General features: G+C 36.9%; 1 protein-coding gene across 5 annotated transcripts in view; it reads left to right on the top strand.

Moving 5' to 3' along the window:
* The window catches only part of MRE11 (MRE11 homolog, double strand break repair nuclease), a 64,054-nt gene that overhangs the window by 15,908 nt on the left and 23,440 nt on the right, over positions 1–24,706 (top strand). For all 5 annotated transcript variants that reach the window (XM_008513765.2, XM_008513764.2, XM_070622897.1 and 2 more), the window contains exons 8-16: positions 66–251; positions 1,193–1,364; positions 2,997–3,077; positions 6,568–6,694; positions 8,999–9,099; positions 10,556–10,729; positions 15,495–15,557; positions 23,424–23,643; positions 24,614–24,694. In XM_008513765.2, coding sequence (XP_008511987.1) covers positions 66–251; positions 1,193–1,364; positions 2,997–3,077; positions 6,568–6,694; positions 8,999–9,099; positions 10,556–10,729; positions 15,495–15,557; positions 23,424–23,643; positions 24,614–24,694 — 1,205 coding nt within the window. The remainder of the gene's footprint in view (positions 1–65; positions 252–1,192; positions 1,365–2,996; positions 3,078–6,567; positions 6,695–8,998; positions 9,100–10,555; positions 10,730–15,494; positions 15,558–23,423; positions 23,644–24,613; positions 24,695–24,706) is intronic.

Raw genomic sequence — 24,706 nt, 5'->3', positions numbered from 1 at the left:
CTTAATTGAAATTTTTCTGTATCTCTGGACATTGATATTATTTATTTTTTAAAATCTTGGTATAGGAGTAAACATGGAAGTACTAACTTCATTCCAGAACAATTTTTGGATGACTTCATTGATCTTGTTATCTGGGGCCATGAGCATGAATGTAAAATAGCTCCAACCAAAAATGAACAACAACTCTTCTATGTATCACAGCCTGGAAGTTCAGTGGTTACTTCTCTTTCCCCAGGAGAAGCTGTAAAGAAGTGAGTAATTGCATTTTCCAAATCAGTTTTTAAAAAATACTTGCTATAATGATCTGATCATCCCATAGGTTCAAGGTACTGATGATATTGTTATTTATATGGTTGATTTATTTATGAAGATTGATCATTTGATGTACTCTTGCTATTTTCCCAGATTTTAAACCATTTTCAACATGACAGCATCCCAACGGTATTAATGATTTTGCTGATCATTAGGCAAATTCAAGACTAACATTTCTATTCATTAAATTTTGAGTAAGAGTGCTATAAATGATGATTACTAATTTCACAAAGTCCATTTATAAACAAATTCGCCTTCGCCTAAAACCATTTATGAGATTTTTCTGGTTATAAATGCAGTATTATAGCATATCTCATTTCTTTTAATTCTTTGGGGGAATTATGTGATAAAGTAGTTAATAGTGATTAAACCCAATTTTTAGAACAGGTTTTATTTACCCTTTGAATCCACTCAAGTTCTGCTTGTTATGATGATAGTAATAGGTTTAAAGAACATGGTAGTAGGGTGCAAGTTTGCTGATTTTTTTTCTTCATAGTTCTGCTGCTAATTTATGTGTGTGTGTACATATATGCACACATATAATACATAGATATGTAATACTATGTACTGTATATACTACTATCATAGTCCTGATAACATTTTATTATACTTATTGTTATGTCTGTCTTCCCTCACCAGACTGTATATTTGTTCAGACAGGAAAAATGATGGATGAGTGGATTTTATTCTGAGGAAGAAGAGTGTTTAACGTTTTTTCCTGTGATATAACATTAAGATTAAATTCCAAAAAATATTTTCAAAGATGTGATTTTATAAAGAAATATTTTGTAGAAACTTAGAGGTATGGTAGTTGTGATGTGCACATTTTCCTGAGGACATTTCCCATGTGACTAGGCTTTCACTTCCCTCCTCATTTCAGACATGTTGGTTTGCTGCGTGTTAAAGGAAGGAAGATGAATATGCAGAAGATTCCTCTTTGCACAGTACGGCAGTTTTTTATGGAGGACGTTGTTCTGGCTGCTCATCCAGACATTTTTAACCCAGATAATCCTAAAGTAACCCAAGCCATACAAAACTTCTGTTTGGAGAAGGTAATTCTTCTAAAGGTCGATGAGATCTACTTTAGTTGAGAGATTATTTACATTGAATTAATTACTTCAGTAGAGTTGAGGGAAGTCATTATATTTGTTACACTCTCTCGAAGCCTGTAAGGAACCACTCTTGTTTGATAAATGAGTTTAGTTGTATCGAAGAGCCTCTTTTAAATTTTTTCTGAGGAAGATTCACCCTGAGCTAAGACCTGTTGCCACTCTTCCTCTTTTTGCTTGAGGAAGATTCACCCTAAGCTAACATCTGTGCCAGTCTTCCTCTGTTTTGTATGTGGGTCACTGCCACAGCATGGCTGCCAGTGAATGATGTAGGTCCGCTTCCCGGACCAAACCCGGACCACTGAAGCAGAGTGCACCAAACTCAAGAGTAGGCCACAGGGCCGGCCCCGAATATCTTTTTTTTAAGTCTTCTAGATGGAGGAATGTTATATAGAGAGGAAACTTTAATTAAGCCCCCCTCCTGGTTCCTTTCCTCCTTCTGAAAAACATATACATAATCTTTTGTCTCTTTTTATCCTAATTTGGTGATTTGTTCATTTATTTATGAAAGCAGGCAGTGGCTTTAATTGGGGGATGGGAGGATATTATGGTAGCTGAGGAGAGCCTCGCCTCTCTAATAATCTCCATTAGGCATCCCTTTCACCCTGAAAGCTACCCCGAATAAAATCTTAAAATGTGTTTGCTGTGCACCTTGTAGCTTCAGCATAAGTCCCATACCTCCCCTTCCATGCAGATTCCCACCCCTAAACCTCTGCAGAAATTCTCGAGCCACTACTGAAGTTGTGTGAATGCATTTAATAGTGTGTAAGTTGACAGCTTAATAACATTAATTGCTGACACATATTCAGTTCGTGTTCCATGTTAGCTCTTCTGCTTTGCATTTTTTTCTCAAAAAATCATGAGGTAGTAATAATGATAATAATTACCACCGATATTCATTGACTGCTTATATATTCTGGGCACTGTTGATGGCATTTTGCATTTAATGCACTCAACAATGCTATAGGTAGGTGCATTCTACCATCCACATTTTACAGGAAGAGGAACTGAACCTTAGATAAAGTAGCTTGTCCCATGTCACAGTTTTACTAGCAACACCTAGCTGACATAACTGAAAAGTTTAAGAGTATGCTAGTTTCAAGATGACTAGATCCAGAAACTCATATTAAGATTATAAATTTCTCTGTCTCTATTTTTGTGTCTAGCCCTGTGCCACCCGCTCTGATGGTTTCTCTCTTAAGCTTCACTATAAGGAAGGAGTTTTCACATGGTGGCCCACAGACTTACATTATCCTTACAGCTGAAAGAATCATTTTTTCCAGTTGTTCCAAATAAACCCCAGCACTGAGTTTCACTGGACTGAGGTCATGGACTTGTCCCTAAACTGAATCTCTGAAGCCAGGGAGATGGAAAATTAATTGATTGGCCAGGCCTACGGTAGTCAGGAAGCCCAGGGTCCCTGAACCTTGGCACATTGACGTGTTAGACTGGGTAATTCTTTATTGTGGGAGGCTGTCGTGTGCTTTGTAGGATTTTAACAGTATCTCTCCGACCTCTACCCACTAGATGCCAGTAGTACCCTTCCCCCAATCATGACAATATTTTTGTTTTGAGATTGAAGAAATGCTAGAAAACGCTGAACGGGAACGTCTGGGAAATTGTCGACAGCCAGAGAAACCTCTTATACGACTGCGAGTAAGTCCTATGCATTAAACTGTATTGATTTTCAGAAGATGGTGTTGTACAGTTTACGTGAATTTTTTTTTTTTGGAAAGCAGTAAGGAGAGTACATATAGTAATAAGAGCACTCTCCTTTGGGCAGCAAAAATAATAAAGCTGTCAGGACTTGACGATAGTTTAATTCTGATAGGTTTGGTATTTTTTATTTTCTTCATTTTCTCAATAGTCTTGTTATATTTGAGAGGTTTGCCGAGATCTCTGACTTCATCCTCTACAGCTTCCCCTGCTCTCACTCATTTCAGGTGCCTTGGCCGTCTTGCAGTTCCTCAGACAAAGCAGACACGCTCACCTCTGTCAGGTCTGCTCAAACGTCACCTCAGTGAGGCCCCACCCCGATTAAGATTGCAGCCCCACCCCTTCTCCAACGCTCCTCATTTCACTTACCCTCCTCTACTTTTTCTTTTCCTTTTTCCTACAACACATTTTCCTAACCTATTATATACAACTTATTTATTTTGGTTATTGTTTGTCCTCAAATACAAAACTGTAAGCTCCACAAAACCATGGAACATTGTGAATTTTGTTAACTGATACATCCAAAGATCCCAGAACAGTTCCGGGCATATAACAAGTGCATGATAAATACATTGAAAGAATTAATGAGTATTTAAGAGCATTAATAAATTCTAAGCAATTGGAGTGTTTCCTATGCCTATAAACCTGGTTATCTTTTCTGTCATGATATAAACAAACAAATAACAACAAACCTCTTTTTTTGCCCCTGTGCCTTTCCGTCTCCTAGCTCCTACCCTGTCTTTTTTATTTTCTTCCAAACGCCTCAGAATACATAGCCTATACTGCTCATCTAACCTTCTGTTCTTCAGTCCGTTATAATCAAGGCTCTGACCCACCATCTCAGGTGGAAAAGATGACCTTCAGTTGTCACATCCAGTGGTCTTTTTTCATCTTACTGAATCGCTCTTTGGTGTTCTCTTCTTTGAGTAATATTTGTCCCCATCTATTTCCTAGTTAGCCCTCTTTTCAGTCCAGGCATATGGCTTTCGTGACCACCTATATAGTAACGATTTCTAGATCTTTACCTCCAGCTTAGACCTCTTGGTTGTGGTCCAGGAGTCCCTCTAAAGCCTGGTGTTCAAGGAGTGCGGTCCTCAAACCAGCAGCATTGGCATCACCTGAGAGATTCTTAAAAATGCAGAATCTCGGGCCCCACGTCAGACCCACTGAAGTGCATTTTAACAAGATCCCCGAGAGATTTGTGTGCATATTAAAATTTGAGAAGCCCTGGGATATAGAGCATGAGGGTCAAGCATACAGTCTAGAGCCAGACTGCCTAGGCTTCATCCTCGCTCTGCTACTAGCCATGTGACCTGAGCAACCGGATCTCTTGTCCCTTGGTTTGTACTTCATAGATTTACAAGAGCTACTTGAATTAAGTAGTGCCTGGTGCAGAGTAAATAATCTCGTCCTTTCTCTCTATCCCGTTGTCGTTGTAGTTGAGTTCTGGTTATTTCTTACCTGGCCTATAGTGGCAGCTTCCTACCTGTCTCTGCCTCCAGTTTCCCCTCTCCCCACCCCTAGCCTATCCACAATAATGCCAAAATAATCTTTGTAAAGTACAATCTTGCATGCCTTTCCTGCTGAAAATGATTTAATGATCTCCTAGCACTTAACACCTTGTATTATGAATAAGTTTAAACTCTTAGATGACATTCAAAGGTCTACATGACCTGGTCTAAATCGACCTCTTTGGCTGCTACCTTCTTTTCCTGCCAGTAATCCTAAACTCCAGTTATATTGGACTAAGAGTTACTGTTCCCTGGGCCCAGTGGGGTTTATTTCGCTCTTCACATCTTTGCCCATGCTGATTCTGCTGCGTGGAATATGCTTCTCCCTTTCTTCCGAAATATCTCCTTCAACACCCACTAAATCCTCCCCTCTTCAAAGAAGCCTTTCTTGACCTCCCTTCAGAGTTGATGCTTCTTCCTTTGTGTCCTCAGTCTACTTTGTTCATACTTCTTAGAGCACTATTCACATTCTGCTTGTGGTTATTTATATACATATTTGTCTTCCCATTGAGCTTGTGAATTTCTTGAAACCATGACTGTGTTTTATTTATGCTTATATTCCTGGCTCTTAGCAGAGCACCTAGCACATTGCGGCCACTAGTAAAGTTTGCTTAATGAACAAATTTTGTGACTCTTAGGAACAGAAAATTACAAATAAAGCTAGGTTGGAGTATAATTGTTAAAATATCTCAAGAGTTTTGGGGGAACCCAAGAGTGTGAGCATTTAGCATTTTCTGTGTTATAGCATGGCAGCTGTAGAGATGTTCTGGGTAACACAAACATTGTTGCTTTGGCGGAACACGTAGGCCTCTTTATCGTGGCAGAAGATCCCATGTTTCTCGTCTGTGTCTGCCTGACACCATTAGAACCAACCAGACTTAAATAGAAAATTGGCATTCTTTTTCCTCAACACAGTAAATTGTTAATTCATTCCTGAAACAAAAGAACAGATATTTTCATGAAAGTAATATTGCAAAAGCACATTGTATCAACTAGAGGACCCTCATTAATTCATTGATTCAGTGAATGAATATTTATCGAGTACCTTCTGTTCTGCATGCTTGGGGACACAGTAACGGTAAAACAGACAAGGTTTTAAACTTGTGGAGTTTATGGGAGGTGGAGATGTGAAGAGAGACAGAATAAACAGATAGCAAATAAGTGAACGAAACATCAGCTGGTGCTACGTGTGATGAAGAGTGTAAATGGGGTGGAGGTTAAGGCATAGTCTGGATAGGGTGATGCGGTACAATGCTACTTCCCAGAGCATATTTTGAGAACAGCTGGTTTAGGAAAATAATTCTCTCTCTTAGAAAGCAGTGTAGTATTTTTCTTTGTAAATGTCTGTGTACCACTATAGACTTCTTTAGAAAGAGCCTGCCTTGAGAGCAATTGTTAGTTCTAAATAGATACTATGTTTGAAGGTAATCATTTCTCAAAGCCCTCAGATTTGATTCTTTTCCTCTGTGGGTTTTTCCCATCATTTATCCTTGTCTAGTATGAAAGCATATCCTTAAGATGACGGACCAATTAATTCATATATATAGTGCTGGCATTTTATTTTGGTGGAGAATTTTCTTTCTGTTTTAAAAGTTTAAAAGTCTGTTTAGAAATTCCACCTCCTTTTCAGATGGTACTCCTGGTGCCTAGACTATTAGTGTTATCATGAGGAGATGTAATCATTCTGACATTGTGGGAATTCTTGCTGTAGCTTGATTCCATTGAACAAAGTGTTTTGCATAAGCTTATAAACCTTCAAAGCTTTGTTTCCTCAGTAGTATAAGTGGTGTAACACCATCATGATCTTTAAAATGAATCATAGAAAATTAATTTATTAACTTAAAAATATTGAGCATAAATATAAAAACTGACATTAGCAAACTGTTTTCCAGCCTTCATAGCTTATTCTGTGTTTCCAGGTGGACTATAGTGGAGGTTTTGAACCTTTCAGTGTTCTTCGCTTTAGTCAGAAGTTTGTGGATCGGGTAGCTAATCCAAAAGATATTATCCATTTTTTCAGGCATAAAGAACAAAAGGAAAACACAGGTAAGCTAGTTATTTTTAAATGTTAAAAAATGCTCTTATAGAGTTTATGTAAATCAATTAATAAAAGAAGTATAAAATAATAATGGAAAATGTTTTAGTATGATTCTTTTTAATATCTTGACAAATAAACTGATAATAATTAAATCTCTTGTCTTCTAAAAATTATAGCAATCATTTTTAAGCCTGTAGATATCAGTAAGAAACAGAAGACTTTCTCTGCAAATGTAGTGTTTCTAAACAGTGCTGCTGAGTAACACAGACTGAGGGATTTATTGCCTATATGTTATTAATATTCAGAGAATATGCTCTCAAATTTCTCGTTCTTAAGTATTCCAGCTTTGGAGTGTACAGTGATTTATGAAATAAGAGGTGTCCCGTAGTTTGATATTTCTGATGATCAGGTAATTAATTTCCAATTAAATTTCGTAAAAACTAGTTGCCTTTATTTTAGTACTTATGAAAACAGGTCATCTGACTGAAATAGTGCTTCTTTGTGAGAAATACTGATCATCTTTAATAGAGAGGCTCTTCCCCTTAGAGCTATTGAGTTAGAGAATTTTCATAGGACACTCTGGCCCTTGTTTACAAGTGAGCCGCTGAGGTTTTCAGTAAGCTGGATTTAATGGGCTTCTGTTTTCACTGTCAAATTGTGATCAAAATTGTGCAAGATGTTAATTCAACCTGAAACATCATTCAGCTATTTCAGTAGAGCTCATGGAATACTGTTTTAGGGGAAAAAATCCCTATCAGAGAATCATATTTTTATGCTGTGAATTTTAATTAGTTGCTTATTGATATGGCTTACTTTAATTATTCATCCTTATCAATTCCTTGAAATTTTATGGGTGTAACATTTGTAGGAATACAGAATATAGAATTAGTACTTTATATTACTTGAGTTTCATCCATAGTTTTAATTCCTTTTTTGTTTAAACATAAATAGCTTAATGGAAACAGTGTATGTTTTATTGAAAGCATTTTTCATTGTTTTGGCCAGCTCTGCTACTTAACTGCTTGTGTGTTGTTGTGCAAATTACTTGACCTCTCTGATGTCTATAACATCAGGATCGTACCTATTCTTGCCTCCTAGGATTATCGTGAGGTTTAGATGACATACTGTTTGTAAATGATCTTAATGTAGTGTTTGGTATAGTAAAATGTAGCAGTCATATTTATGAAGTAATGTTAATTCTCCTGTCATGAAATTAACAAAAGATTTCTGTTCACTTGTCCTCACCACTTCGCAGGAGGCACACTGCACTTTGTGCCTCTGCACCCTCTAGGACTTTGCGTGTACTTTTTCCTCTGCCTCAAATATTTTTTCTCATTTGCTTAGTGAATCATATTCATTCTACAAGTCTTGGTTCAAATGACAGCTGCATTTGATATGTGCAAATTATTTTCAGCCTTCTTTGAGAAGAATTAATTTCTTCTCTGTGTGTTATATCTTCTGTTCCACCTTCGTTATAAGCAGTTGCTACCGTGTATTGTAATCATTTGTTCTGATGGGCAAGTATCCTGTCTTTTTATCATTGTGTTTTCAACACCAGGTTCAGCACCTGCCAGACACTTAATTTTCATTTCCCTGACAAAGGTTATCAGCAGAGCAGATACTGGACTTGATGCTTCTTGACTTCTTGTCCAGTATTCTTTTTATTTTTCACTTACTGTTTTTTGAGATGACCATCCTGCTTAGGAATGCAGCTAACGTGCGTTAAGCATACATCCCATTTGTCTCACAGAATATTAAAAAGTGTACTTAGCGGCTGAGATTTAATTAAGTTGATAATTTTTACTGTTTCATCAAGGACATACTTAAGTGAAACTAACTTGTTTCGTTTTGTTTTGAACTGTGAGTACGTGGTGGTGACTAGAGTTCCCAGCCACTGCCTTGACTCATCCCAAGGTGCTGGCAGTGTACCACGATTGCTTTTGTATCATCACTGCAAATGTCAATACAGTGGAAAAGGTAAATGACATCTTAGTATTAGTATGAAAATAGTTTTGACCTTGAGTGCCCCCTGAAAGGGTCTTGGGGATCCCAAGAGGTCTCTGGACCACTCTGTGAGAACAGCTGCAAGAGACATACTACTGGAGATATGGAAAAGAAATACAGACTTTGGGGAAGAGCTGTAGCTATTAGCAAAAATGCCATGTTTTTGTCTCAAAATTTACCATGTTGAGCAAGCTGACAGTTGATAAAGTTTGGCTGTTCCTCCTCCACTGACAGCAATGTGCAATGAGTTTGGGCACCTTCACTTCATGATAGAAGTCACTATTATTTCATGGACTTCTTTTTTCTAGGAGAAGAGATCAACTTTGGGAAGCTCATCACAAAACCTGCAGAAGGAACAACTCTAAGGGTAGAAGACCTTGTGAAACAGTATTTCCAAACCGCAGAGAAGGTAATTTCTTAATTACAGTTCATATTTGGAATAATGGCTGTCTTACAGTAATAGATTTTAATTTAGGATATGTATTAATTGATTAAACAAAATGAATCCTCAGAATGTTTCCATGAAGTAAGTAGGGTAACAATTAATTACATTCGTTTATAGTTATTACACATCAAGAAAAATAAGTGGTCAATTAATGTTAATTATTAATATTGTTTTTATTGTGGCTATTATTGTTGATGTTATTATCTTCTTTCTCTTTTTTTTCAAGATTGGCCCTGAGCTAATATCTGTTGCCAATCTTCCTCTTTTTTTTTTACCCCTCCACAAAGCCCCAGTACATAGTTGTATGTCTTTATAGTTCTTCTATGTGGGATGCCACCACAGCATGGCTTGATGAGTGTTGCTAGGTCCCCGCCCAGGATCTGAACCGGCGAACCCTAGGTGTACCAAAGCAGAGCACGTGAACTTCACCACTACGCTACTGGGCTGGCCCCGATGTTATTATCTTCTTACTTTCTTTTTATTTCTACTGCATAAGTCTGAATCCAAGATTTAATTTTCTTGCATCTGGGTATAATTTCAGAATTAGTTTATCGATTTAGCCATGCAATGGTGAAGCTATTCTTGTTGTCCTGAGTGTATGCCACTATAAGATCCTCTGGTTGTATTATTAGTTTTCTATTGCTGCTGAAACAAATTTCCACAAACTTACTGGTTTACGACAACACAAACTTCTTACCTTGTAGTTCTGTAGTTGAGAAATCTGGTACTGGTCTCACTGGCCCTAAACTGAGATGTTAGCAGGGCTGTGCTTTCAGGAGGCTCTAGGGGGGAATGCATTTCCTTGTCTTTTCCAGCTTCTAGAGGTGCCCGTGTTTCTTGGCTCATGGCCCCATTCTTCCATCTTCAAAGCCAGCACTGTGGTGTCTCTCTGGCCATCTTTCCTCAATTATGTCTCTGATTCCCTTCTTCTGCCTCTCTCTTCCACTTTTAAGGATACTTGTGATTACACCTGGATAGTCCCTGATAATCTCCCAATTTTACAACCAGCTGATTATCAACCTTAGTTCTTCTTTGCCAGGTAACATATTCATAGGTTACAGACATTAGGATCTGGACATCTTTAGGGGGCCATTGTTCTGCCTACCACACTGGTTAACTGAATCTCTCTTAATCATCAGCTGCCATTTCTGGACTCTGTCCCAGCCTCCACATTTTCACCTGTCCTGAACTCTCCTCCCTTTTGTTGTTTTTGCTTTGCTTTCTCTGGCCCTCAATATATATCAGTAGGCTTAATTACTGTCCATTGTTTTGTTTTGTTTTGTTTTTCCCTTCAATAAGTAGATAACTTGTTTGTCTTTTTCACGGGTAACATTATTCTGTAAATTTTCCTTGCTCATATAGAATTATTTTGTAAAGGATACTAATTTCTGCATCCAGTGATTTGCATCTCTTCTTGTAGAATGTACAGCTCTCACTTCTAACAGAAAGGGGAATGGGCGAAGCAGTGCAAGAATTTGTTGACAAGGAAGAGAAAGATGCCATAGAGGAATTAGTGAAATACCAGTTGGAAAAAACACAGCGATTTCTTAAAGAACGTCATATTGATGCTCTAGAAGATAAAATCGATGAAGAGGTGAGTAACTAACTTGGGGTGGATGAGTCTGCTTAGACAGTCTCTCCTTGAGAGTAGCTCTGACTTTCTTTCTGTAAACTACTGTTTAACCTCTCTGAATTGTTTTGTTTTCTCATCTTTAAAATTGAGATAATAAAATGAGGATTAAATTAGAAAATGTCTGATAAGTATCTAGGACAAAGTCATATATTATTGGTAGCCAATAAATGTTAGTTTTGTTCTCCATAGATAGTATCTTCCCTTGAACATCATGAAAGTGCTTTAAATTGAATCTTGTAGTATGAAAATTTCTGCTCATTTCAATTTTTTAGAAGTTTTGATTGAGATTTTGAATTTCATATAGAAAATACATTCTCTCTAAGCGTAAAGCAGTGGAAGAATTACAGAGGAAAAGCTCTTTAGATTTGACTACATAAAAATTTTAAATGTTTGCATGTCAAATTGTCAAAAAAAAAAATTAGAAGGTATTGACATGGAAAAAATTATTTGTGGACAGAACAAAGGCTATCTTCCTAATATAATATTAGAGCGCTTTTATAAATCTTAAGGAAAATACTACACATTTCAATATAATAATGAGTAAAAGACGTGAATAGATGGTTCACAAAAGAAATATAAATGGCTAATAAGCATATGAAAATGATGCATAGCCTAGGATAATGAAAGAACCTCAATTTAAATGTATTTTTTATTTGTCAAATTGGCAACAATTTGAGAAGAATATTTAGTATGCTGCTGGTAGGAGTGTCAAATCTGAAGAGCTGCACTGAGAAGCAGTTTGGCCGTGTGTGTCAAGACACGTAAGAGGATTGCCCTTAACTCAGCCCTGAGAAATTTTCCTAAGACAGCAGTGAGATAGAGATTGGTGTATGGAGCAATTCATCTTAGTGTTCCCCACAGTGGGGAAAATTGGAGATGTCTTGGTAAAATAAATGTTAGCACATACATACTGTAGAATACTATATAATCATTAAAAGTTACGCTTTTGAAGCACATGGAAAAATAGAACTTGGAAAAATATTTCCAATGTTAAGTGACAAAAGAACTCCAAAGATGTAAGACTGTACACAATATCCCAATTATATTTATTTTATATTTGAGTATGTGTGCATGCCAAGAATGGAAGAAAACATTTCAGACATTATCAGTGGTTATGTTCAGATAGTGGGATTATAGGGGATCATTTTCTGTATTTTCCGTATTCCCTGTAAGAATCTCTAAGCAGAAGAACAAAACAACATTATTTTAAAAACTCGTTCCCTTTGACTTTGATTTTACTGCTTTTGGTTAGTTAACATAGCTCTTTTAAAGCCTTATGGTGTCAGTGTACAATTAGTCATATTCAATGCCGAGTACTTTTACAGTTAGGGCAGGTAATCGGCACTCTGAAATTATTCACTCTGGGACTGGATGTATTGGGTTCATAAATTTTTAGCAGGGATGGATTTCTCTGAAATAAAACATGAGCATCCTACCTAAATGTAAAATGCAAAACTGTAACTCCTAGGAGATAACATAGGAGAAAACCTACACGACCTTGGGTATGGCAGTGACTTTTTAGATATAACACCAAAAGCATGATCCGTGAAAGAAATAACTGATAAGCTGGGCTTTATTAAAATTAGAAAATGCTCAGCAAAAGACAATGTCAAGAAAATGAGAAGACAAGCCACAGACTTGGAGAAAATATTTGCAAAAGACACATCTGGTAAAGAACTCTTCTCCAAAATATACAAAGAACTCTTAAAACTCAGTAATAAGAAAACAGAGAACCTGATTTAAAAATGGACCAAAGACCGTAACAGACCTCACCAAAGAGGATATACAGGTGGCAAATAAGCATATGAAAAGATGCTGTATGTAGTATGTCAATAGAAATGCAAATTAAAACAACACTGAGATATATCACTACACACCTGTTAGAATGGCCAAAATCTGGAACACTGACAACACCAAATGCTGGTGAGAGTGTGGACAACACAAACTCTCATATAGTGCTGGTAGGAATGCAAAATGGTACAGCCACTTTGGAAGACAGTTTCTCGTAAAACTAAACATACTCTTACAATACGATGCAGCAATCGTGTTCCTTGGTATTTGCTTGAAGGAGGTGAAAACTTGTGTCCACGGACCAGCCCTGTGACCTGGTGGTTAAGTTCGGCATGCTCCACTTCGGCAGCCCAGATTCGGTTCCTGGGTGCAGACCTATACCACTCGGCAGTGGCCATGCTGTGGTGGTGATCCACATACCAAACAGAGGAAGATTGGCACAGATGTTAGCTCAGGACGAATTTTCCTTAGCAAACAAACAAACAAAACACCACATTGCTTCAGTTAATTTAAAAAAAACTAAAAAACCCCATAAAAACTGATGTCCACACAAAAACCTACACATGATTTTTATAGCAGCTTTATTCATAAGTGCCAAAACTTGGAGGCAACCAAGATGTTGTTCAGTAGGTGAATGAATAAGTAAACTGTTAAGTGTCCAGACAAAGAAATATTATTCAGTACTAAAGAGCAATGAGCTGTCAAGCCATGAAAAGACTTGGAGGGACCTTAAATGTATACTACGAGGTGAAAAAGGCCAATCTAAAAAAGCAACAAAATGTATGGTTCCAAGTATGTAACATTCTGGAAAAGGCAAAACTATGGAGACAGTAGAAAGATCAGTGGTTGTCTGATTGGTCATGGGTGGGGGAGGGGGTGAAGAGGCAGGGCACAGAGGACTTTTTGGGCAGTGAAACTCCTCTGTGTGATACTCAGCCTGCTAGACATTTTGACTTGTATGTTTAGTAGACATCCTCAAACTTTTTAACATTCCCTGTCTGAATTGCTGATTCTTAGCCCCTGTTCTGACTGTAGTGCTCTAGTGGAAGCAGCATTCTTTCATTTGCTTAGGCCAGAAACTTTGAAGTCATGCTTCACTCTTCTCTCTCTCATCCTGGCTGTCTATAAATCCTTTTAGCTCTACCTTCAGAATATATACAGAATGTGACTACTGCTCTCCACCTTTATCACTTCCAATGGTCCAGAGCATCGCCGTTTCTCACCTGGATTATTCTAATAGCCTCCAAACTGGTCTCCCTGTTCTACCCAGGCTCTTCCTCCACCCCCTATTCTGTCCTCAGTTCAGCTGTCAGTGATCGTCACTGTACAGATGAAGTCACTCCTGCCTAAAAAAAAAAGTCCTCACAGTTATTTACAAGGCCTTATTCAGTCTGGCTTTCTGTTACTTCTTTGGCTTCATATCTGCTCCAGCCACAGCAACGTCCTTGCTGTTTCTTAAACATACTGGGCAATGCCTTTGCACATATTCTTTCCTTTGATTGGAATGATTTTCCCCAGTTGTTTGCAAGATTCATCCCCTTCCTTTTAAAATCTTTGCTCATATATTACCCTCTCAGTGAGGCCTCTCATGATCATCCTATTCAGATGTAACCTCTCTGCAGCGCTCCAGTCCCTTTTCCTGCTTTGTTTTTCTCTGAGCACTTACCACCTTTTGCAAAGGTTTCGCAGGTCCAGATATTTAGGACCCACAAAACTCCACTGAGCATACTCACTTAAGGTTTTTATTTAAATGCAAAGGATAAAGTACAGAAGAAAAAGAGGATAGGCAGGCATGAGGGATCTGAGAGACACCAGGCATAAGCTTCCCATGTCCTTATTGTGCACAGTGTACCCCGGATTGAACACTAACATCTGTGAAGAAGTTCCCAGGGGGTCTTTTATGCCCCTCTGCTGACATAATCAAGCCATGCTGGCTAACTGGTTGTGCAGGTTGAAAACCATCAGTAAATAAACTGGCCCTGGGAATGCCAGAGGCTTCTCAGAGATAAGGATAGAACTGTCCTATCTGTAGGTTAACTACCTGTAAATTAGCTTTCCCAACTGTAAATTTCCTAGCTGTAAATTAACTTGATCCTACATGCCTTCTAAAACACAATGTAACTTCTTATTTTGTTTATTGACTACCCTTCCTTACACACACGCACACAGACACACACACTCTCACAGATTGTAAGCTCCATGAGGGCAGAATTGTTGATTATTTTGTTCATTGTTGTAATTCTTACAGTAGTGCTTGGTGCATAGTAGGCGCTCACTAAATATATAGTTATCAAATATGCTAAATATATAGTTGTCAAACATCAAATAAATGCAGCTTATCTCTAACTATGTAACTATATTATAAGAGCCTTGTGAGCCAGAACCAGTGAAAAAGGAATCTCTAGTATTCTTCATCGTACCAGGACCATGGTTCGCAAACAGCAAACATTCAGTAGTTGACTGTTGATAAAATGGATCTGCGGAAGCCCACCCACCTTGAATAGCATTTCAGAGGGCCTGCTGGACGGCTTGCAGCAGGTGCACAGAATGATGTGAGCAATGTAATAAATAATTCAAACCTCTTCAAAGAGAGATGTTTGTTTTTAACTATTTTACTGAAGGATAACACCCATGGGTTATTGGGATCTTTTCCTCTGCAGTCTGACAGACTATTTTTCAGTGACATGGAACATTCTGGCAGCAGGTGGTGTAATTTTGCCTAGGGCCAATTCTTTTTAGAGTACATTTCTGAAATTTTAATGTAAGTGACTGGGAAAATATGATTTCTTTAATCGGTCTTTTGTGAGACAAACCTATACTTAAATTTCGAAGTTTTATGCTGTAATGGAAAGCATCTGTTAATTGTAGCCCATTATTTTACATTTACATAACAGGAATAAGCAACATGTTTGTGATTTATTCTGTTATAATCCAGGTGCGTCGCTTCAGAGAGAGCAGACAAAAAAATACTAATGAAGAAGATGATGAAGTTCGAGAGGTAATTTTTCTGCTGTGAATTTCTATGCTTCTCTGTCAGTTTGTTAAATTAGAATAACTAGTAAGTTCATTTCGAGTAGTCCATCCACAGGACCTAGGTTTGTTGGATAGGGCTGAGGAGGGGTTGGCTAAGGATGGCTGCCTTTGACTTATTCCAGCTTAGCCTACAAAAATTCTGCTTGCCAATATTCTCTTTTTTAAACCCTTTGCTCTTGCCTAAAACTGATTTAATTGTGTGTTTGTTGTAGGGTATGGGGTTGGGGGCTAGCGTATACAACAAGAGCCCTTATTAGTCAAAATAATTGCTAGTTATTATCAGGGCATCTTATCGGTATAAGATAAAATCTCACCCTACTGAGCTGATATTATTTTGGGCAAAAAAGAAGAAACTTAGTGTTTTGGTGAGCAGTTATCATAGGTAAATATACAGTGTCCCCTGGCCTTTCTCAAGGGTTGAAATCAGCTTGATCACCATTATCACTGTCTTCTCCGTCTCTTTGCAGTTTAGGAACTTGAAGTTAGTAACTGTTTACTTAAATTTTGGGCCTCCCTCTGGTGCTTGGTGAATCAGTGATTGAAGTATATATTCCTACTTTCTAATTGTCCTAGTGTTGTATGACTGCTATTTAGAGTTTAAAAGTTATTTTATAAATGATTTACTGTTAGGATTTTGTCTTGATTGCTTTCATTCAGCATTTTTTATAATACCTGTTATAGATAGCCATTCGGCTTTATATTGGGAATACAGATATGAAAAAGGTATAGTCTGTGTCTACCAGAGAGTCTGAATTTAGTAGGTGAGACAGACATATGTAGAAAGAAAATATTAAATCATGTGATCTGAAGTTTCACCCTCACTGAATTTCACCCTCACTGTCCTACTAGTCTGTTTTCATTTCCTAAATATTTTGTAGCTGACAGTGGTGAATTAGAAAGAGTTGAAGCACTCGAAACATCTCTCAAGTTAACTTTTACTAGTCCCACTATTTTCTCTGCAACAAGAAGAAAGGAATTAATGGGAGCCCACCCCTCCCCTTTTAAGTAAGGTTTCTTGCCTTGTTTTAAGCACACTCCTTAGGTAGAAGTCAGTACCTGAGACAGTAAGAAGGAGAAGGAGAAGGACCCTGCTTACAGAGATGGCGACTCTCAATTTACTTTTGTTCACGCCTGAGCCCTTCCGAAGGAATCCCTATTTCGCAGTTCACCTACTGATGACTACTAGGCAACTCCACAGCCTTTCATGTTGAGCAGTTTTAGTTTTAGACCCTGACGTAGGAAAAATCAGTCATCAAATAATTCTTCTTTACCATCTCTGGAGGCCATGAGACAGACTCTGAGCCTTTTTAAAAAAATTTAAAAAAAAATCCCGAGTCTAAATCTGATATACTTCATCATCTGACCTTCCATCCTTGGTATTTAGGATTTTACAGTGATCCGATGCCACTTTTCTGGAATTTTAAGGAATAAAAAAGTGCATTTTTGGTGTTATTACAAAAGTTTGGTGTTCTGTAACTCTCCCTTCTCCAAATTGTGTCCCAGTTCATTAGAGTATGTAGAAGTATGAACAGTGTAGTAACTCAGTTCATAACCTTGTCTTAAAAGAATATGCTAGGATAATCTTCTAAAAATTGAGTTGTAAGTTTCACAAATATCTTTTCCTTTTACTACTTACTCTCCATGGAGTAAGATAGGAAAATTTGCAGTATAAACTAACATTACTAGCAATGGTGCCAATATTGACAGCAGTTTTTTCCCATACTGTGCCTTTCATTAATAGTCATTGATTTCATTAATAATAATTGATTATAGAACTAAAAGCTACCACCATCCACTAAATTTCAAAGAACATTCCCAACATCAAAGTCATTCTCCTAAATAAATGTATCGGAAAAAACAGAACTGATTACCTACTTGGCTTTATTCATTACTGTTTTCAAGGGGGACAGGGAAATGGGAGTTATTGAATTTTTGCTGCGTGCCTTACTTACACTCTCTCAGTTTCCGTTTTACAAGTGAGGAGACTGAGACCAGACTGAAGGCCACATGATAGGGCTGGAATTTGAACCTCACAATTTCTACCTCAAGTGTAGACTTTTCCACCACACTGTGTCCTATCAGAACTTTATATTATAATAACATTAATACAAAGCACGGCCAATGAATGGCTAAAAATTTAAAACTTCTAAAACTGTCATGCAGCACATCAAGATCACTGTTCATAATAAGCATAGATGCAGCTACTGTGCCATTTACAAGATGATTTTTTGGAATCTAAGAGGAGGAAGATATAGATTCGGGATCCCTTACCACATTTATTCCATTTGTGTTCATCTTACAGAGTGACCTTAAAGTAGAAAAGACAGTTTGCCAAATGGCAGGAGCGAATGCTTGAAAGAAATGATTCCTGGTTCCTGGATTATTTGGCTTAAACTTGATTAACCCTTTCAATTTACCAGATCACAGAAATATTTTTTTACAGTGGTTCCTATATGTTTGAAGCCACTAACCTCATTACTGTTTTAAAGTGTGAAAATTTACTTCAAGGAAGGTAGGAGGGGACGTGACAAACTTCACATGGGAATTTTTAAGAGGAAAGAACTTTTGGGTTTATATTTTCAGCTGTATTTTAAAACTGTAGCAAGTAATCAGGGCTCCTTAGGTAATTTGTCAGCATGCCATAGAGTGTTGTAAATTTTTTCATTCTTAGCACACTATTTAGAACTTGACTAATGAGAAGAATTTAGAACTGAGACTTTCCCAAGCTGTAATTCACAGCTTTGCAGAATCATTTAGCTCAGAATATGCATCCTAGTACCCTGCTCATTATTTAAACAAACAGGCAGACCAAAGCATTAGCTCTTCCATTTGGAGAAAAAACATGCTTCACCATCTCTTGTTCACATAGAAACTCTCAAGTATTTTCTTTAATTATAAGTTCACATTTAAGTAAAAGGCCGAACAGTAAATATTTTAGACTTTGCAGACCATATATGGTCTCTGTCACATATTCTTCTTCTTTTTTTTTTTTTAACAATCCTTTAAAAACGCAAAAACTATTCTTAGTCTATTCTCACAGTTCATAGTTTATCTGGCCTCTGATCTCTTATGTTCTATCTGAATTTGAGGCAAGGTTGATATCCTATTTCAAACTGTAATACTACGTACTATCAGCAGAGTGAAAAGGCACCCCACAGCATAGGAAAAAATATTTGCAAGTCGTATATCTGATAAAGGATTAATATCTAGAATATATAAAGGACTCCTAAGATTCAGCAACAACAAAACAATTTAAAAAGGACAAATGACTTCAATAGACATTTCTCCAAAGTAGATATACAAGTGACCAATAAGTACATGAAAAGATGCTGAACATCACTAATCATTAGAAGAATGCTAATCAAAACCATGAGATCCTACATCACACCCTTAGTATTGCTGTTAGCCGAAAACTAGAAAATAACAAGAATGGGCAAGAATATGAAGTTGGAACTCTGGTGCATTGCTGGTGGGAATATAAAAACTGCTGTGGAAAACAGTTCCTCAAATAATTAATCATAGAATTACCATATGATGTAGCAATTCCACTTCTATGTATTTGCTCAAAAGAATTGAAAGCAGGGACTCAAACGCATTTGTATGCAAGTGTTCATAACATTATTCACAGTAGCCAACAGGTAGTAACAGTCCAAACCCCATCAAAAGATGAGTGGGTAAATAAAATGTGGTATGTCCAGTGGAATATTATTTAGACTTAAGAGGAATGAAATTCTGATACATACTGCAACATGGATGAACCTTGAAAACATTATACTAAGTGAAGAAAGTCAGACGCAAAAAGGACAAATATGGTATGATTCCTGTTATATGAGATGCGTAAGGTAGTCAAATTCATACAGACGGAAAGAAGAATAGTGCTTCCCAGGAGGTTGAGGGGGTTAGGGAATGGGGGATTGTTTAATGGGTACGGAGTGTCAGTTTGGGATGATGGAAGAGTTGTGGAGATTGATGATAGCAACGCTTGCACACAACAGTGTGAGTGTGCTCAATGCCACTGAACTGCACACTTAAAAATGGTTAAAATGGTAAGTTTTTTGTTATGCATATTTCACCACAATAATGGAAGAGAGTGTAATACCAAGATAGTATGTTTTCAAATCTCACAAAAAGTATATGGAAGCGTCGTCTTGCCCTTGGCTCTAGATCTGTACTGTACTCAGAATGGCTCTACATTTACACTCATGAGGTCTTAGAAATAACATACTTCCAAGATATCCGTAAACTCCAATGTCTGTTACACAGAAAAGGAGGAGCTAAAATTATATTTGATTGTAATGTTTGAGATGAAAAACTGAAGATATATTTAGACAAAAGTAAAGTATAAAATTTGGAAATGATGGTAATTCTTTCCAAGAAATAATAATCATAAAAAGGCATCTGAATTTTAAATTTTGCTGGATTCTGCCAGATGGCTCCAAAGGTGTTACACCAGAGTACCTTCCAACCAATAGTATTTGGCTATGCTTATTTCCCCACATCCTTGTCATCATGATGTATTACTACATCTTTTGATCTCTGTAAATCTAAGATGTGAGAAATTATTTCTGAGTTGTTTTTAATTTGTACTGCTTTTATTGCCAGTGAGTCTGAGAAATTTTCATGTTTATAAATAATGTTTATGTGAAACACCTGGTCATGTTCTTTGCCCAATTTTTTTTTCCACTGGGGCATTGGTCTTTCTCTAATTGATTTGTATGAGTACTGACGTGAAAGTGAGTGCAGGCTGGATGTGTGTGTAGCATATTGAGGGTTTTTGTCATGTAAAAGAAGTATCCACCTCTTCCTGAGGGTTTTTCTGTTTGTTTAAATCCAGAATGGGTGATGAATTAAGTGCCTATTTGGCATCTTTGGAGATAAGCATGTGGAGTTTTTCTTTCTGTATTCTGTGAATATGGTGAATTATATTAATACATATCCTATTACTGACCCATCCTTGGTCTCGCTTTGTGAACCCTCTTGTAATGGGTATACTAGTCTGTCCATATTCTCCTAGATTCTCTTTGTCTGCTTTAATATTCATAAGTAAGATACTGTAATTTTCTTTTTTGTGCATGCAATCTTTGCCAGTTTTCAGTACCATGTTATGCTGGCTTTATAAAAAGAAATTGGAAACTTTCTTTCTTTTGCTGTGGTACTATTGAAATGGTAGTAGAATTATCTGTTCTTTGAAGATTTGGTAGAATTTAATGTGAAACTTTCTGATTGTGGTCCTTTTTTGATTGTGGTTTCTTTTCATTAAAAGAACTAATAATTTTCTCAAAATTTTCTTTGATAATTAGCCTTTTGTGACTGTCTCTCTTTTCTTGGCTCAGTTTAGGTCATTTATTTTCTAAATTACTTAGAAGTGAGCAGAGTATTTTGTCATGATTCTTTTAATTTTCCTTGGATCTTTTTTCCCCTCCATTCTCATTTCTTTGCTTTAATAATTTAATTCATTGCTTTAATTGTTTCATATGTTGTGATATGGAGTATTTTTACTGCCATTATTTTCTAAATATTCTACAATTTTAGTTTTGTTTTGCAGTTTGGAGTCAGGGTTTTTGTTTTATTATTATTAATTTCTAATTTTATTGCAGGGTGATTAAGCAGTATGATAATACTATAATTTATTGATATTTTTCTTAGTACCCCATTATATATCAGTTAAAACGTTTCATGGGGTCTTGAAAAGAAGTATTTATTTTCAGAGTATAGAGTTCGACATGTATCAATTAGATCTATCTTATTCATTATGTAATTTAGGTCTCCTTTTTTTCTTTTAAATATACTTTAAAAACAAACGTACAGCTAGTTCTCGTTATTTGTGGTGGTTATGTTCCATAAAGTCACCATAAACACTAAATTAGTGAGTACCGAACCATCGCTCCTAGGGGAAATACAGGGTTAGGTTCTTGCCAGCCACTTGTTACAACATTTTTGTCAACCGATCAGTACATAACCCTTTTCATGTGTGTTTCTTTTTAAAGACTCCTTATTTAACATACATTGTTGGTTCATTAACATTGGACTCATGGCCCACAGCCTTATAACTCAGGGCTGAGTACAGGTATCTAACACAGGTGTTTCCTCCGTAAGGCACATCACAGCCTTCTTGCACTTAGGAACCAGACAACACTTCAGCAGTACACTGGGGAGGCATTTTAAAAGTAAAGTCACCGATCAGAAGCACAAAATTGTGAAAAATGTGACACTAAAAATATACTATGAAAAGGACACTTGTTTAAAGTGCAAGAGCTGAAACAAGAATGCTGAGTGTCTCGTTGTTCGACCTCATCTAGGAATGTGTGTGTCAGGTGACTCAGAATTTTCACTGCTTTGCACACGTCTACAAATGACCACGAAAGTGTCAAAAGTATCGTTTTGGGGGGGTTACAAATAAACTTTGGCAACCAGGTAAATTTGCAATATAGAATCTGAGAATAATGAGGATTGACCGTACTTAATGTGGGACATGAAAGAGGAATTGAAATCTTTTTTCTACTATTTTTTGATTATATTTTTTGTTATATTCCCTAGAGTTTTTTCATTTGTGTTGTAATGCCACGTGGAGCCCTCCATGGAGTGATTTAGCTGGTATTTCACTTCAGCTAAGATCATCATCGTGACGCTGGATTACCTCCCACCTCCCACCACCCCCTTCACTCCTACTTCTACCCTGCCTGCTTTGTTCTCGTCTCCTCATTTAGCCCTGTCTCTCCTTATTTCATGGCATCACGGAGAGCTTAGAAATGCCCTAACCGTCTATTCTTAAAGACTCCTTATTTAATATACATGGTTGATTCATTGACATTGAACTCAGATCCAGGACTTGTCATTCCAAGCAAGAGAGACTGTTGTCTTGGCCTCCTGGGATACATAGATCAATTCTGGAGAGCTCTACACCGCCTGACACTCTTCTCAACCTTCTCCCTTAGGTCAAATCTTCGATATATCCGTTAACTCTTCTTCATAGGTTTTGTGTTTTGGGGTTAGAGCTATTTTCTAATTTTATTGAAAACGTATTGGGTTTTATTTTTGTCCTCCTTGTTACATTTTGATTGGTTTAAGGGCAGAAATCAGGGCAGCATTGCTTTTATTCTGTTTTTATTCAGAAAATCTACATTTATTTTAGAGTTAGAACTTTTTGTTGTCTCAAACTTGTCCTTTCTAGACAGTTTCTTATCAAATTAAAATTTGAGGTATATTCTTGGTCCTAAGGTTTTTATTCTTTTCCAGGCCTTCAAAGATGTATTCTACTTAATTCTTTTTATCATGTATCTGTAAGAGATTGCTCATGTGTTTCTGATTATAAAAGTAATGTTTTAGAAAAAATATATATATTGTAGAAAATTTGTAGTATTCAAGAATAAAGAAGAAAACAAAAGCACCCCCAAATTTCGTCACTCAGAGATAACAGCAATTTCTTGTAAGTTTTTTCTCGGGATTTATTAAGAGGTCACTGGACAAAGTAGCTCAAATGATGACAGTCTCTTACAAACGGTGGTGCTGGATTAGGGGCACTTGCCAACATTCCTCCCAGTTCTGAAAGCTCTGATACTGTGAAATTTTCTCTCTTGGTAAACCTGTTCCAAAGGTCTCCTTTTACAGGTAGTATTGTAAATTGCTCTGACAAATCATAGGCACTGAATTTGATTGATGGGGGAGGAGGGATGTTCTGTTTTACATTTTTGTAGCATGATTAATGATTAATGAAAAGTAATTGTATAGACAGTTTGGCGATATTAAATGTTCATCTGAATGACCAGATTAATGCCTTTTAGGATGCTGCATTATCTACTAATGTGTGCTTTCTCCTTGTTCTCCCCCTCAGGCCATGACTAGGGCCAGAGCCCTCAGATCTCAGGCAGAGGACCTTGCTTCCGGCTTTAGTGCCGATGACCTTATGAGTATAGATTTGGCAGAACAGATGGCTGATGACTCTGATGATAGCGTCGCAGCAGCAGCCAACAAAGGAAGAGGCCGAGGAAGAGGCCGGAGAGGAGGAAGAGGCCAGAATTCAGCATCGAGAGGAGGGTCTCAGAGAGGAAGAGGTTAGCCCTGAGGATAGTCTATTGCACACATTCAGACTTGGCAGTTGAGTGGGAAATATGGAATTGTATTCCTGTTGTCAGAATTCAATTACGCAGTCCTTTAAATCTTTATTTTTATAGTGCATAAAGTCAGTCTTTAATGTAGTTCTCACATGTACGTTTCACTGAAATTAATTTTGAATAGCCACATGCACATAGGGTTTTAATTGCTTTTAACATTTATTTTATAAAGACCTTCACTATATTTCTTACACGGTACCTTTTGGGTGCATTTATTGTCATATTTGCTCTCGTGTGTACACAGTAATAGTGAGGCAAATATGAGCTGTTAGGGAAGATGGCTTGTTAATGGCCATTGGCAGCAGGAAGGAAACTCTAGATCTTAAAAATTATTTTTTGTTGCTTTAATTAGATACAAATGCTCTTATAAAGTGGCTTCATAAAATTTGTCTTGAAAGGAAAATTACCCTAAAATAATTTGATTTCTTTAAAAAAATCATTAATGTTAATTGCCATCACTGTATTTAATGTGACTGTTTTCATTGAATAGTTCAAACAATGGAAGGTGTTCATCCAGTGACTTCCTGGTGGATTATAAAAACCCATTCCTAGGAGTATTTTTTAATTGTTTTTATTAAATATTTATCCATAGGAATTTTAAGGTGGTAAAATGGATAATACTTCAGTTAAAAATCTTCAGGAAGACAAATTCTTATCTAGTGATAGTTATTTTCATTATCCTTACATTTACAAAATTTTTCCTTAAATTTTAATTGGCAAATATGAACCAAATATGGCCTAAGTATAGTCTCTGAAAATTGATTGATTAGACTCTTGCTGCTGCTTCTCAGCTTTTACACATAAACTATGTTTTGACATAACTGTATTTAGATTTCATTTTGATGGTGTTTTAAAACAACTTTAGCTACTGATGAGATTGTATATTGACTGCCTATTATTCTAACATCAGGCACCAGTTTAGAGACTTCTACTCGAAGCAGAACTTCAAAGGCCTCTATGCCAACATCAAGAAATATGTCTATTTTAGATGGTGAGTATAGAA

Source organism: Equus przewalskii, chromosome 6, assembly GCF_037783145.1.
Source record: "Equus przewalskii isolate Varuska chromosome 6, EquPr2, whole genome shotgun sequence".
In the NCBI taxonomy this organism is placed as follows: Eukaryota; Metazoa; Chordata; class Mammalia; order Perissodactyla; family Equidae; genus Equus; species Equus przewalskii.
This window is presented reverse-complemented; position numbering and strand designations above follow the sequence as displayed.